General features: G+C 38.4%; 1 protein-coding gene and 1 long non-coding RNA gene across 2 annotated transcripts in view; one reads left to right on the top strand and one right to left on the bottom strand.

The window, feature by feature from the left end:
* The window catches only part of LOC146473478 (TBC1 domain family member 31-like), a 28183-nt gene that overhangs the window by 10562 nt on the left and 3529 nt on the right, over positions 1-14092 (top strand). The window contains exons 10-20 of the mRNA XM_085118124.1: positions 3411-3490; positions 4021-4167; positions 5088-5221; positions 6120-6253; positions 6937-7116; positions 7667-7846; positions 9031-9083; positions 10557-10709; positions 12056-12191; positions 13084-13176; positions 13732-13872. Of these exons, the coding sequence (XP_084974250.1) occupies positions 3411-3490; positions 4021-4167; positions 5088-5221; positions 6120-6253; positions 6937-7116; positions 7667-7846; positions 9031-9083; positions 10557-10709; positions 12056-12191; positions 13084-13176; positions 13732-13872 (1431 nt within the window). The remainder of the gene's footprint in view (positions 1-3410; positions 3491-4020; positions 4168-5087; positions 5222-6119; positions 6254-6936; positions 7117-7666; positions 7847-9030; positions 9084-10556; positions 10710-12055; positions 12192-13083; positions 13177-13731; positions 13873-14092) is intronic.
* Positions 147-2829, bottom strand: LOC146473479 (uncharacterized). The gene is made up of 2 exons (XR_014866366.1): positions 796-2829; positions 147-338 (listed from the first exon to the last, which is right to left on the bottom strand). It is a non-coding gene; the product is annotated as an uncharacterized LOC146473479 (long non-coding RNA).

Here is a 14092-nt window from a genome sequence, read left to right as displayed (position 1 = left end):
CATAATAATTGTGCAAGCACAGTGCTAAAAGACAAAAAAGTACCAATTTGCTTGTAATTTACATGACCAAAACAATTTGACCCTCTAATTTTCTATTAAACTATCAAACATCAAGTAATGAATTCAAGGCTCAAAGTTACAAAATGTTTTATTTTTTCATTGTTCCTGAGTAGTATATATAGTAGTAGAAGTCACAATTCATAACCATACTAAATCAGTTAAAAATAGGCTCCCCTGCTTACAAGTGACTTAGCTTATTGAGCAGGATTTGGTGACTTCACACACTCTGAAGCTACAGTCTTGGGTATCGGCCTTGACAACAACATTGAGTTGAAGATCTACAGCAAAAAGAGAAAAAATCATGCACTTTAGTCAGTTCTTCTGTGTGATTACAGTGTTCACATTCGTTTTTAACTGATGGTGCTATTTTATTGTACATGTGGGCATTATAATACTCCACCAAATGACCTTCAACCTTAATCAAATCACAGGCAAATGAAAGTAATGTTATACTCGATCGAATAAGTCACCACACAAATAAAGCTTGCAATTGATTCTCAGTACAACTACAATCATCTGATTGTTCATTTCAACTAGCGCTACAACTACAAACTTACCCCATAAAAACGTTTGTAAATGTTTTATTTTAAAAATAAATAGGAAATGGCTACCTCGACAACCGAGATCAGATGAATTTGTAGCTAAATTCACAGAAGCACATGCATTCATTTGGTTGAATTGTGCATCACATTTTCAAGCCAGTCTTTTATCAAAATCATTGATATTAAAGCCTACCTGTTTCTAAAAAGTAGTTGTCCACGATTTGTTGCTTAAAGCCATCATTTTCTAGCTTAAAAGAAGAAAAAACCAAGGAAATGTGCCTTGTTTTCTTGAGTCCTGCAAAAATCCAAAAGAAACGGTCTTTCTGCGAGCCTGCAGTGTATAGCTGCTGACCAGATTTGGCTTTGCTCGTGCCCAGTCTTCCAAGTCTGATGGAAATCCAAGATGGCTGCCGTTCTTGGCCCGGTGGTTTCCTTTATAAAAGAAGTATTGTGCAAGAAAGCGACAGGGTAATCATTTGATGAAGACTGTGAGCAAACTTTTAGCTATTGGAAATCACTCTTTATTTATAAGAATGAATTACTGAGTCTGAGTATCACTAAGACACTATCATGCTGCATGACAAGCACTGATCAGACAATCAGCTGAGTAAACTTATTTATTTGTCTATTGAATTATATCCTTTGGTGGGAAGCCATATAAAGCAGGAATCTTGGTGCAACATATCACAAATTTAAATTGCCAAAACGAAATTCCATATTCCACGTACCCGTTTCTCTGAGACATCCAAGCAATAGTTCCAAGCAAAAAACCAGCAGTATTGATGACATTGCATTATTGCAACTTTCAGAGTTTTAGTCAACAGTCTGTACTTTCCAACACCTTTAAGGTATAATTATTTACTCTGGAAGCTCAAACTCAGTAGAAACAGAAATTTTGATTCTTAATTTTAAGTGACAAATGTATTTGTTACTAACGCGGGCAGATCTGTGTGACTTTCTTTCGAACAAACTATTTTAACTCTATATCTTCATCAAGAAACCACAAACGCTCAAATTTGCTGCCTCCACCTGCCCTTTCATCCCACAAGCTTAGGAGCAATAACCGTTTTATAATTCCGGTGTGCAAGACCAATCGTTAAAAGAACTCTTTTATTATTAGTCATTAGTAGTAGTATGTAGTTTTTTTAAATAATGTCCTTTTTCCTCTCGCAGAGTTCTATGCATTCTTCTTTATTATATGTTACCTGTAATTATTAAATTTTTTGTATATTTTGTATATATATTTATGTTTTTCAGTTTCATACAATTTAATTATTTGTACACGCAATTCAGTCTTTGGACTGCGAAGTGTATTTGAATAAACGGTCTTATTGATTAATAAAATAAATTACCAAATGCCTACACTGTAATTGCAAGTGTAATGGCCTTTTATTTTCCATCACCTTTTTTTTCTATTTATCATAGGGGTCTTGCAAACATCCTCATTAAATCCTTGAAGCTCATGAAGGATCCTGGCAAAGGTCTTTGCAAGATCCTTACTATCAAGGATCCTTTTAAGATCCGTCAAAGATAATTCAGCTTAATTTAAAAATCCTTTAGGAGCCCTGAGGATCCAGACAAAGATCTTTGCAAGATCTTCGAAGGATCCTTATTAAATTGTTGAAGATTTTGGCAAAGATCTCTTGCAAGATCTTTGAAAGGATCTTTTAAAGATTCTTCAAAGATCCTCATTAAATCCTTGAGGATCCTGGCAAAGATCTTTGCAGGATCTTCAAAAGGATCTTTCTAAGATTCTTTAAAGATCCTCGTTAAATCCTTGAGGATCCTGGCAAAGATCTTTGCAAGATCTTTAAAAGGATCTTTCTAAGATTCTTTAAAGATCCTCATTAAATCGTTGAGGATCCTGGCAAAGATCTTTGCAAGATCTTTAAAAGGATCTTTGTAAGATTCTTCAAAGATCCTCATTAAATCCTTGAGGATCCTGAAGGATCCTTGCAAAGATCTTTGCAAGATCTTTAAAAGGATCTTTGTAAGATTCTTCAAAGATCCTCATCAAATCTTTGAGGATCTTGAAGGATCCTTGCAAAGATCTTTGCAGGAATCTTTGCAAGGATCTTACAAAGATCCTTGCAAGATCCTTACCAATTCCTTGAGGATCTTTGCAGATAGTATAACAAGATCTTGCATATGCAGGATCTTTGAAGATCTTTGGAGGATCTTCAAAGATCCTATAAGGATCCTTTGAGGATCTTTATCTTTAAAGATCTTTGGCAGGTGTTTGAAGATCTTTAAAGATCCTTGAAGATCCTGTGAGGTTTTTCACCAGGGGAAACTATTGGACAATTTGCCTCGGTTGAATCGCGGTTTTGATCTGCGGTTTCACCTCTGCAAAACCCTGTCTAACCGCGACAAAAAAAAACGCGGTTTAGCCTAGGTTTTTTGCGGTTGACTTAAGCGGCGGTGAAGGGCAGGACATGCTTGGGTTTGAATAGGCTATTGTTCGCTTTGTTTTCAAGTTCTTCAAGGAACATTGAAAGTCTCAGATTAAATATGAGCTTTGAAGGTTATTAATACTGGTAATAGTGATATATTAGTGCCACACAGTTGCATGTATCTTGTACACGACATCATAAAAATGCTTTAAACAGTAGACTGCTTCTTGGGTTTGAACACGTAGTTTACCTTTTTGTATTTATTGTTCTATTTCCATTTTTTACCTAAACCCAACTCAAATAGCTGGATCGCTACCTGTGTTTGCGAGTGTTACTGTTATCATTTTATTACAATGAATAAAGTTGTTGGTGATGTCATTGTTGCATTAATCTCTTCAATTAAAACTTCTCATAGACTGAATTACCAGAAGGCCTTAATCAAACACGACTGAAGTCAATTCTTCAAGGTTATGGCGAGTATCCTGCTAAATACAGGTATGCTTACTATCCACGTACATTTGGATTTGGAGACCTCTTCAGTTTACTGTACTAAATCTACGGCATCTTATTATAGCTGCCTTAAAGAAAAGTACATTAATTCAATAGCATCATTATACGTAGTTTGAGGAAGCCTAATCACATACAGGCTTTATATAAAAAAAGGTAATTATGGTAGTTACCTATTAATAATAACTGTATGAGGTACTGTTTAGCACTCAGAACAAGTCCAGTCGTCATTGATGAGTAGATTTTAATGCTGAAAAAATAACCCTCCTGACCATTGATTGTATAGCTGCTATAAATTTGGTAATTGAGTAAGCGAGAACATGTGCTGAGCAAGTAAGAGATGGGTTTACCTAAAGGGTGTCTAGCCAGCATCCCGCTGGAAATCTACTTTTTGAAAAGATTTAAATTACAAATTCACTGAACCTGTGGAAAATAATTGAGACAGGCACACACCTCTTGGACACTCCGTTTTCAATGTCTGGCTTGAAGGTATCGTTGATTTGTTTTTGCTCCCACAGAATGTTTATTTGGCGATCACTTCTTAAGCTTCCTGAGAACCATGCAGCTTACAGCAGTTTGGTGGACAAAGGAACTCACAATGCTTTTGCAAGACTGCATGAAGAGTATCCAATAAAAAGCAGGAAGCTCTTGAGGGTTTTACAGAGGTTGGTTGAATTTTGTATAATATGTTGGTCAAAGGTTTTTTAAAATGCGTTTTAGCATGGATGGAAAAACTGAGTTCTATGCAAATGACTTGTTGAGTTTAAAAAATTTTCATTGCAGTAGAAAATAATAATCAACCTGTTGCGAGGGTGCAAGGAGAAAGAACCAGACAATGAGGTTTAGAAAGAATGTGGAAAATTTAGGCCAGTTCACACGGTGCAGCTTCTTGCTTCAAGAAATGAAAAGTAAATAAAATACCAAAAAAATGTCGTTTGTTTTCATCCTGGATACTACACCATCACTTTGGAAATGTTACATGCAACAGTTTCTGGGGTGGGCACAGTCATCGTCATTGCATGCATGCAATGTTACACATACATTAATAAATAATAAATAAATTGTTTAACATTCTGTGTCCTAGCTACCTTGATGGGTGTACCCTATTTTATCCTGTTTGCTTTATGATTTTACATTCACTTCAATTAATTGAAGGACTAAGTCCATAACCGTCTTGTTTCAAATTTCAGGCTGATTTTTCGTTTCACTCAAGAGTGCCTGACTGATTTTTGCAGTGGGCCTTCAATTTAGTCATAGAACATTGCTGTTTAATTTTCCCAAGTGTTTTGCTTAGTTTCCGAGAAATAAGGTCAAGCTATCAAATCATTGAAAGAAAATCATTCCAAAGAACGTGGAAAACAGATGCTTTGGAGAGAAAAAAGAACACAATTGCGATATTCTTTGATGAAATTAAAGGCCACACGCAAAAATTCAACCGCTTTGAGCAAGAGGAAAAATCGACATAAAATTGGACTTTAGACTGTCATGTACTCAGCCTCTTCATTTTTTTGTTCTGTGTATTACAGATTCACTAGTGACAGAATGATATTAAAACTTTGCTGATTTCTTTCTGGATTCTTTGTAGAACGTTGTCAGCCCTGGCTCACTGGGCAGCCATATTTGGTGAAGTAGATTATCTGGCCCTGCTATCCTTTCCGTTTGTTAAACTGTTCCAGAATAATCAGTTGATCTGTTTTGAGATGATAGCTACAATCCTGAGTAAGTCATCTAAAATTATAACAAGCCCCTATTATATTTATATTGTTTAAATCACTGTGCTTGACTCTGCATGTCTCGAAACACAGCTGTAGCCTGTATTTTGGCCTTAACTTTCACCTTTTCAGTCCTGCAATTACACGAGAATCACACTCGTCAGGCAACTTACAGCACTTGGTAAATGGAACCACCGTTCAATGATTGAAAATATGGATCTAAACCTAATAACTGTCGCCAAAGTGGATTAATATCTGCTAAGAGTGCTGTTAGGAAATAATGCATGGTAACAGAAGTGATAAAATAATATTTGGATTAAAGAGGTTTTTCTGTAGCCTGTATGTTCAAAATCTCAAATGTCATTGGCTTAGCCTTGGATCAATTTCACTAGTTTAAATACACAGTTCATACCTCGCACCTCAATATTATTAGCAGATGTGTTTTGTTGCGCCCAGTGCTGATTCATATAACTTGATGCTGTTGTGGGAATATAACATTAAACGTCACCTCTCAACAATGTAAGGGACAGTGGCTATTGCAGACAAGTGCAGATGTGTACAGACTGTACACAGTATAATCGAGAAGTTTTCAATTGAGTTTAAAAAGAAATTCGCGTTTGCTTTAGTTTGTTTTACCGTGCTGTGTGGTTGCTCTGTGATTGGGTAGCAAACCTCGCGCTATTTTCTCAGCCAATGAGAAGCAAAACCAATCATAACTCACTCCCACACAATTTCCCGCGCTTGGCACTGGCTATATATATCACTTGCCTATATTTACTCTGGATTCTGGTTGGTTCAAATGTTCCGTTGCTTACGTCTATTATGATTGGTTTGCTAAATAACTTTGCCTCTGGTCTTACGGCACTCCACTGAAAACCTATCTATGATTATTTCCTCCTGGTCAGCAAACTGGTGTCAGCATTGGTTTGAATTTTTCCCCAATCCTCCTGTGAACATTCTTGGCATGGTGGAGAATGTGTTGGTACACCACGATAAGAGGCTCATGCAGCATTTTGTCAGCTGTAATGTAACATCACAGGTAAGAGTACTGCACAAAACAATCTTACTCGTTACTTGCTCGTTACTTTCGGATTTAGTAGTCATTTGCCATCGTTTCTTTCGGGTGGTCATTTCTTTCCTAGCAACAAAATGGGCCAATCCACAAAACTGCGAAATGCCCCTAGCAATCAAACAAATACCGTAAAATTGTGTTTCAGAACTCAGAGGAACATTTAAAAAAATTCAACTTATTTTTTAATTCTTTTTGTAGGGGTGAATTTTTATTTGCATTTTTATGCAAAAGAAGCAATTTAAAGGGTTATTTCTTATTTTGGGATAACCTACTTTGCTTCTCACTCCCTCACAAATATTGGCCGATCTATCTAAACAAAACTGTGATAGTGAACTTTTAAGCTAGTTAGTGGCATATTGCTCCACTTACTGTATGGTGTTGCTTGTAAGAGGTCTTACTTTCTTCCAGTGCTTCTTTTAAAACCGCTTGCTGTTCAAAAATATCGGTCCGCAACTTGAAAACACCGCACTATAAGTAAAAGGACAATCGCTTTCTCCTACAAATAGCAAATCACGCTTGTTTAAACTATAAATTTCTTCAACCTTGTAAGAACACTGTGAATCCACAAACTCAAACATATCTTGGTTTTTGTATGATGATGATGATATGTTTTTGAGCTAACAGCACATCCTCAACTATCCCTTTTCCAGTCATACGCCTGGCCGTTGTTACAGACTCTGTTATCCGAGGTGTTTACCAAAGACGAGTGGCTCAGGGCCTGGGATAACATTTTTTCCAATCATCCATCCTTCCTTCTCTTTGTTGTGGTCGCCTACGTCATTGTATCGCGCAAGGTTCTGCTTCAGTGCACAAGAAAGGAAGACTTTGAGGTCAGAACTCAAGTGATTGTTGCATTTATTTTACAGTGGATATGCGTGTTGTGTTTCAGTATTGTTGTTGGATTAATCTATATTTTTCTTGGTTTTTACGATAAGTATAAAACAAAGGAAAATAGAAATTGAACCACAACGGATGTGCATGTGTTTCCATAACTACGCCGTAAACCCTTACAAACTGTTTATTTGACGATTGCAGTTAAATTAAAAATTAAATTTCGAAACATTTGCACGTGACAAACTCCCCAAAACAAACAAAGAAACCTGTCAAAAACCCTTCCCGCGATTTTTTTTTTTTTCCGAGAGTGAGTTCGATCGGCAGGCCTAAACCTTTTCTAAGCACCCAGATAACCTGCAGCTGCATTGTTTTTATGTCTTGGAGCAATGTTTTGTTGCTCGTCCTTTTGATCTCTCGACCAATCATGTGAGACGTTGCAAACGGTGCAGGTCTCCCCCAGTACGATTCCTACTTGCTGGAACAATTTTCTGAACTGTCTGAGTACTCTGAAGTTTTTTAAAACTCAAGCGCTGTTTTTGTCCGCAGTACTTCTTTCACAACCGGAACGCGGTTGATGTTAGTACCGTGGTACGTGAAGCTTACCGTTTGCAGGACAGCACTCCCGCAGAAGTGAATCCCAAGAGAATGCTGGAGCCGTTCAGTCCACTCACCAAAGGACAGTACCCCATCTTCAACAAATACCCACAGTTTATTGTGGATTATCAGGTCAGTTGTTAACAAGTTAAGGACGGTGCTTACTGATACCGAAGTATTTTTGCACAGTTTATGACTATGCGGGAAAAGCATACTTTAGCAAGGGCTATTGGAATCCAAAAAGAAAATTGAGGGTAACCACGCATATTTTTCAGAGATAATTAACCACAATAATCCAAAAAAGCAGTAAAATATAAAGTAATGTATGGCTCTTCATAAAATGCATGGTTTCCCCCAATTTTCTTTTTGGATACCAAGAGCAGTTGCTAAGTTCTGCTTTCTCCGCATACTTTTAAACCGCGCAAAAATATCCCAGTATTAGTAGCCACCACCCACAGGAAACCCGAGTATCTCGAGATGCGCAGAACGTATACGCAGTAACAAAAGTAGGCACCGTCCTTAATAACGTGTCTGCTTTGGTTTGGCGTTAACTGAGCTTGATAGAGCAGTTTTCAATTGAGTGTCGTAAAACATCGCCAAAGCAACCACTCTAACCAATTACAACAAAGGTAAAGACCGCAATGAACCAATCAGAACTCGAAGCAAATACAAGTAAATGGCAAGCGCGGGAACACGTCCTGATTGGCGCCAGTTTTTTAACCAATCACGGAGCGTAGTAAAACAAAGCCAATTCAAACTCAAAATTACTTTCGAAAAAAAAAAACACTCTAACTGATTTTCAAAACTACCTGCTCGACGTGCTGTGCCTAATGAAAAGGAGAAGTGTAGGAGGTGAGCCCTTATCGATTTCCCTGAGTTACGTGCATAAAGTGCAATAGAACAACAACAATATGGTCGTCACTCAAGCCCTCTAGAAACGTTTGTGTCGACCGAAACAACGGTTAAGCATGAGACTACAACACCATAGATCTACCAAGCCCTGATTGTTCAAAGAGTGAAAAACTTTATCCGGCGAATAAAATGTTTTCCAACTAATACATTTTATCCACTGGATAGCGATTTATCCGCTGGATAAAGTTTTCCACGCTTGAAACAACCGGGGCTTGGTAGATGGAGCGTCACCCAGAATTGTTGAATTTTCACCACTCGGAAGCAAAAAACAAAAACCATTCACAACTTGGATTCTTCCTTATTGCATCGGCTGCGTGTAAATTTGCTTCTGATTAGTTTTTGAAAAGAAAAAAAGGAACATGTTTGCATGACTCGTATTAAAGTTTTGTTGTACCTCTTGTTAGGTCCAAGAGAGAGAGCGCATTCGTCAGGAGGAAGTGGAGTATTTGAGACAAAGGTAGGCCCCGAACATTAGTTTTTTTATTACTTTGAATTGCGTACTTTTGGGGCGACGTTAATACTCGAGTAATAACTGCATTTTAGTAAATAAATCGTCCTGGAAGGTGAGTATACATTATCTCGACGTGCTTGGAACCCGGCGCCCAAGAAAGGTGTGCTTTCCAAAGCCTGGAGGAGGCTGGTACAAATTAACGTTTTCTCTTTCCTCTGTGGGTGTTAACGGCGCGGAGATACCGGCAATGTCGGACAATAACAAGAAAGCCACTTCTACCCCTATATACTGATGAAATAGGAGATGAATGCCGTCTAATGAGCCACGAGGCTTGGCCAAACTACTTCAAATGTCGAATCCATTTGCGAATCCATTCGCTCTGACGAAGGGCTAACACTCGAATCTCTTTACGGTGGCTAAATAGGCCATTTCCGAGTTGCTTTGAACCTCATCATGAAAGGGAGGCTAAGTGCAAAGTTTTTGTTACGAAAATCAGTTTTCAGTCATATGTAAACAGAACTCATTTTCATATGAAAAGTTTTGCACTTAGCCTCGCTTTCATAATGAGGTTCATAGCAACTCGGAAATAGCCTATTACCTTATCAACTCGTTGATGAAATCAAACATTCGTTTCGACTCAGTCCCCACCGACGCAGCACCACAGTAGCTTTAATAATAATAATAATAATAATAATAATAATAATAATAATAATAATACGTGATATTTTAAGTTTCGCTTGGCTCACAGGTTACGCTACGCGCCCTGTGGTGCTTCTTATACTGTGCATACAGATAGTTTTACTGCGCATAATAATAATAATAATAATAATAATAATAGCCTTCTTCACAACTCTCCCGTGCATCTGGTTTCGTCATTTTAAAGGTGTACACTACCGGATAGATATTTGTTCTGACACAGAAACTTAGTTTAGGTGTTCTGTAGACATAAACGGGGCGTCAATGGAAATGAATGTAAAATACATGTCCACACTATAGCGGTGTCGTACTTAAGCAGATCTCATGTCGATCTTGATAGCCTTTTTTGTGTCGATTAGTAATTCATGACGCCATCTTAGGAGAAGACGTGTCCTATACATTATTTGGGTACGGACTTGTCTTAGGAGAGCTTCATGACTCCTGCCTCTAGGTAACTGTTTACAGACTGTAAAACAGTCGTGGTTTTTTTCTCTTGAAATTCACGGAGGAAGATGCGAGTCGCCAAAGACGTGGATTATCTCGTACGAGCTGGACACACCCCGGGACTTTTTGTACGAAAACTGCCCGCGTTTATGACGGAATGTTTAGTACTTGACTGTTCACATTGCTCTTGGAGGCTCCACCTTCAAGACCGGCGAAAAGATCGTGCCAAAATCAGTGTTACATGGCGGTGTGAACGGTATCAGGATTTTTATATCGAGAAAAAAAACTCTGTCCGGTATTGTGTGGATATATATAACGTCAACTTTGATTTGTGTTCAGACAACTGGCACAAGAGATGAAAGAAGTAGCAGCTCAGCGGCAGCAAGAAGAGGAAGCATTCTACCGGCAACAGGAACTGATGATAGATGTTGAGAATCAGAGGAGATCAATGATCGGACAAGAGGAACAGAAACTAGCTGATCAGAGAAGCAGGTTTGTTATACCTTCAAAACTCATTAATAATTCATAAGCCCGTTGATCTATCAGATGGTCGATAATACATCACGTCCCTTGTGGTTTTATCAGCTGATAAAACACTCCTCATTAGTATGAGGCGTTTTTCTCGTATACTAATTGCCAACGTTTACAAAAGCATAATTGTTATGAACTCTATTGACACGCTTTTCCAGGAAAGTTTTTGAAACCGTTCAAAAAACTCGCAGTATGTGTTTTATCGGGTCTAAGGCCCGATAAAACACTCCTGCTCGTTTTTTAAACATTACGAAAAAGTCCCGCGCTAACCACTTCTTTTTGGCCCCGCTTGTATCAGCTAATCCGCCTCCTGTCAGTTGGGTTATATTATTTATTTGTTTCCCATTATGTGAGTGACGTGCCTGTAAACTAGCCTGAGTTGGGGGAGAGCGGGTTCCATTTAAGGACGGTGCCTACTAATACCGAAGTATTTTTGTGTGGCTTATGACTATGCAGGAAAAGCAGATCTTAGCAAGGGCTATTGGAATCCAAAAAGAAAATTGGGGGTAACCACGCATTTTTCAGGGATAATTAATCTCTAAAAAGCGCCAAAATATAAAGCAATGTATGGGATTTTCTCCTAAATTGAAGCTTAATTTTCTCTGAAAAATGCATGGTTACCCCCAATTTTCTTTTGAGATACGAAAGGCATTTGGTAAGTTCTGCTTTCTCCGTATAGTTTTAAACCGCCCAAAAATATTCCTGTATTAGTAGGCACCACCCATAGGAAACCCGAGTATCTCGCGATGCGCAGAACGTATGCGCAGTAACAATAGTAGGCACCGTCCTTAAATTCTCTCGGCATGCAGTATCAGCAATGTATTAAATAATTTCGTTGCAGGGCCGCGTACCAACTGTGCAGCACTTTACAACCGCTGTGTTTTTCTTTGTGTTTATGTTTGTTGTATTTGTCCATTGTTTGTTTGTGTTCTGACTCGCATACGCTTCGGGTTATTTACACTTGGATATAGTATTTACATTGTATATAGGAACATAGGAATAAAATAACAAATAAAAGGAGAAAAGAAAGAAATTAATGGATTTGATAGAAGTGTACGGTAGTCAGAGGAGCTTAGCTTTCGAGCTAACCACCGCTATATTATAAATGGAAATACTAATAATAGTGTGTGCTTGGTGCCATGGCAACTATGTTATTACAGTATCTGATATTTTGTTACTCGGACATTCAGAATGCGTTTGACTTCATAGATGCATTTCAGAAGCACAGTAGACCATGAATACTTAATTCAGCCCCTCGATGTGGATAAACCATTTTCAGACTAAACCTTTTGTGTGTTGTTCATCAGACTGCAGGCAATGAAACGAGAAATCCACCTGCGAGAGCTGCAACTGCTGGACGCTGTTCGCAGGCGCTTCATGCATCATCAGCAGACACTGAAAGAGACGGAGCTACAGCGACTTGACGATGAGATAGAACGCAAGGTCAGTGAGAGGCAGAATTCTTCTGAGATTCCGGATGAATTCAACGAACGTTATTGTAGAACGAAGTCAGTTTCTAAAGAAACTGTTCTCAGACAAGGGGCTAACGTTCGAAACATCAGCACTCGAATATCGGCCAATTTACCCTTAGTTATCAACCGTTGATAAATCAAACATCCATTATTGTAGAAGCATTGCTGTGCCGTTTATAATAGCAAAAAACATTTTCTGTCAAAACATATTTACTAGTATGGCCATGGTGAAGCCTTCAAATTGGAAACAAGAAAGTTGTGATAAGCGATAATTGAAATCCCTTCGCTGCATGGTTAGCGGTTGCCGCAAGTATTCGTAAATAATTATTCTCGACACTTTGAAGGTTCTAAGTGGACAATGACCTCATGGCCTCCCTGAACAATTTGGAGCTGAATTGTCCTCGAAGTCAACTGCGTACGAGAATCCGCTTATCTACCCGGGCCACTGTGCCGGCACTGCAGAGGTCATGGGTTCGTTTCGGGCTTTTTTTTTTTTTTTCGCAGTTTGTTTTGTTTTGTTTTTGTTTTTTGTTGTGGTTGTGGTTGTTTTGATTCTTTTTTGTGTATATAACTGCGTTGATCTTTTATTTATTTATTTATTTATTTATTTATTCATTTATTTATTTTTTTATTTATTTATTTATTTATTTATTTATTAAAACCGCTTTTCGATGCCCTTTCTGTTATCTTCATTGTTCCATATCTGCTATTGGAGAAATGAGCTGTTTTCTCAGCTTCTTTCAAGCTGTAATGCCATCTTTAGCTACCGCTGCCTCTACGTTCCCTATCGTCCATTGTCACTTTAAAGGAAATAGAAGTGGCCGCAGCTGTTACACGTAAGTCTTCCTTGTTGCTGTTTTTAGGCCTTACTCAGAGAGCAAGAAACAAAAAATGCCATTGAAGATGCTGAAATAAAAGCACTGGAGCTTCAGGCACAAAAAGAGATGCTTCAACAGGTAAGTGCATAAAACAAGACCGCTGCTAAGAATACCAGATAAGTTTCAAATTGAATATGTAGCAAAATTTGTTCACAACAGAATTCAGCTGTTTCTAGAATTCCCTACAGGTCCAAAGTTTGATCTACGTTTTCCCAGAACTCTGTTCGAATAGTTTACTGAGAACGACAATTTATGGTTCGGATACAAATGGTTAGACTGAATTATGTATTTTGGTGAGGAGTAGAGCTAGGGGACACTTTATGATGTCTGTCATAAAGAGCATGCATCTCATAGTTAGCGTTCACTTCTTGGCTTAAGGAGCCAGCTATGTCTATGTTTGTTTATGTGCCTGGCCTAACCATATGAAGTATCTTTTCTGTTAACTGCCTGCCTGTCATTTTTAACTTTAAGGTTATTTTAGGTAGCCAGTTACAGTACCCCTGTTATCTGTGTAACTTTGTAAATGTTGTTTGTAGACTCTGGGGTAAATAAAGTTTGTTGTTGTTGTTGTTGTTGTTGTTGATGTCTTGTTCAATCCGTTGGATTGATTGGACATGGTCTTTACCTTTGCAGGACTTAATCCGCGATGAGCTGCAGTCGTCATTCAAGCAGCGTGCTGAGCAAACAATCCAACGTAAGCAACAAGAATTGGAAACTCAGCTGTTTAGGAGAACCGTGGACGCTGTGCAAGAGGTGGACATTGATTCACAAAGGGTCAGTTGTTTATCCACTCTCTTGGTGTTCTTTTACACTCTTTGCAAAAGTGACAGCATGTTACAAGTAAAACCAGTGAGCCACCTTCGTATTGTCTTTCCCTCCCCTCCCCCCAGGTGTCCGAAGAGTTTTCTGCGGCCCGTTTCTCGAAAGTCCCGGCAACTTACCGGGCCCGATAAGTGTCTTTGGTGATAATTGTTTCTTAACAGAAGTCAAATTT

This window comes from Pavona decussata, unplaced genomic scaffold (genome assembly GCF_977016875.1).
Source record: "Pavona decussata unplaced genomic scaffold, jaPavDecu1.1 SCAFFOLD_93, whole genome shotgun sequence".
NCBI lineage: Eukaryota > Metazoa > Cnidaria > Anthozoa > Scleractinia > Agariciidae > Pavona > Pavona decussata.
The sequence above is the reverse complement of the archived record's forward strand: the minus strand, read 5'-3'. Positions and strand labels throughout refer to the sequence as shown.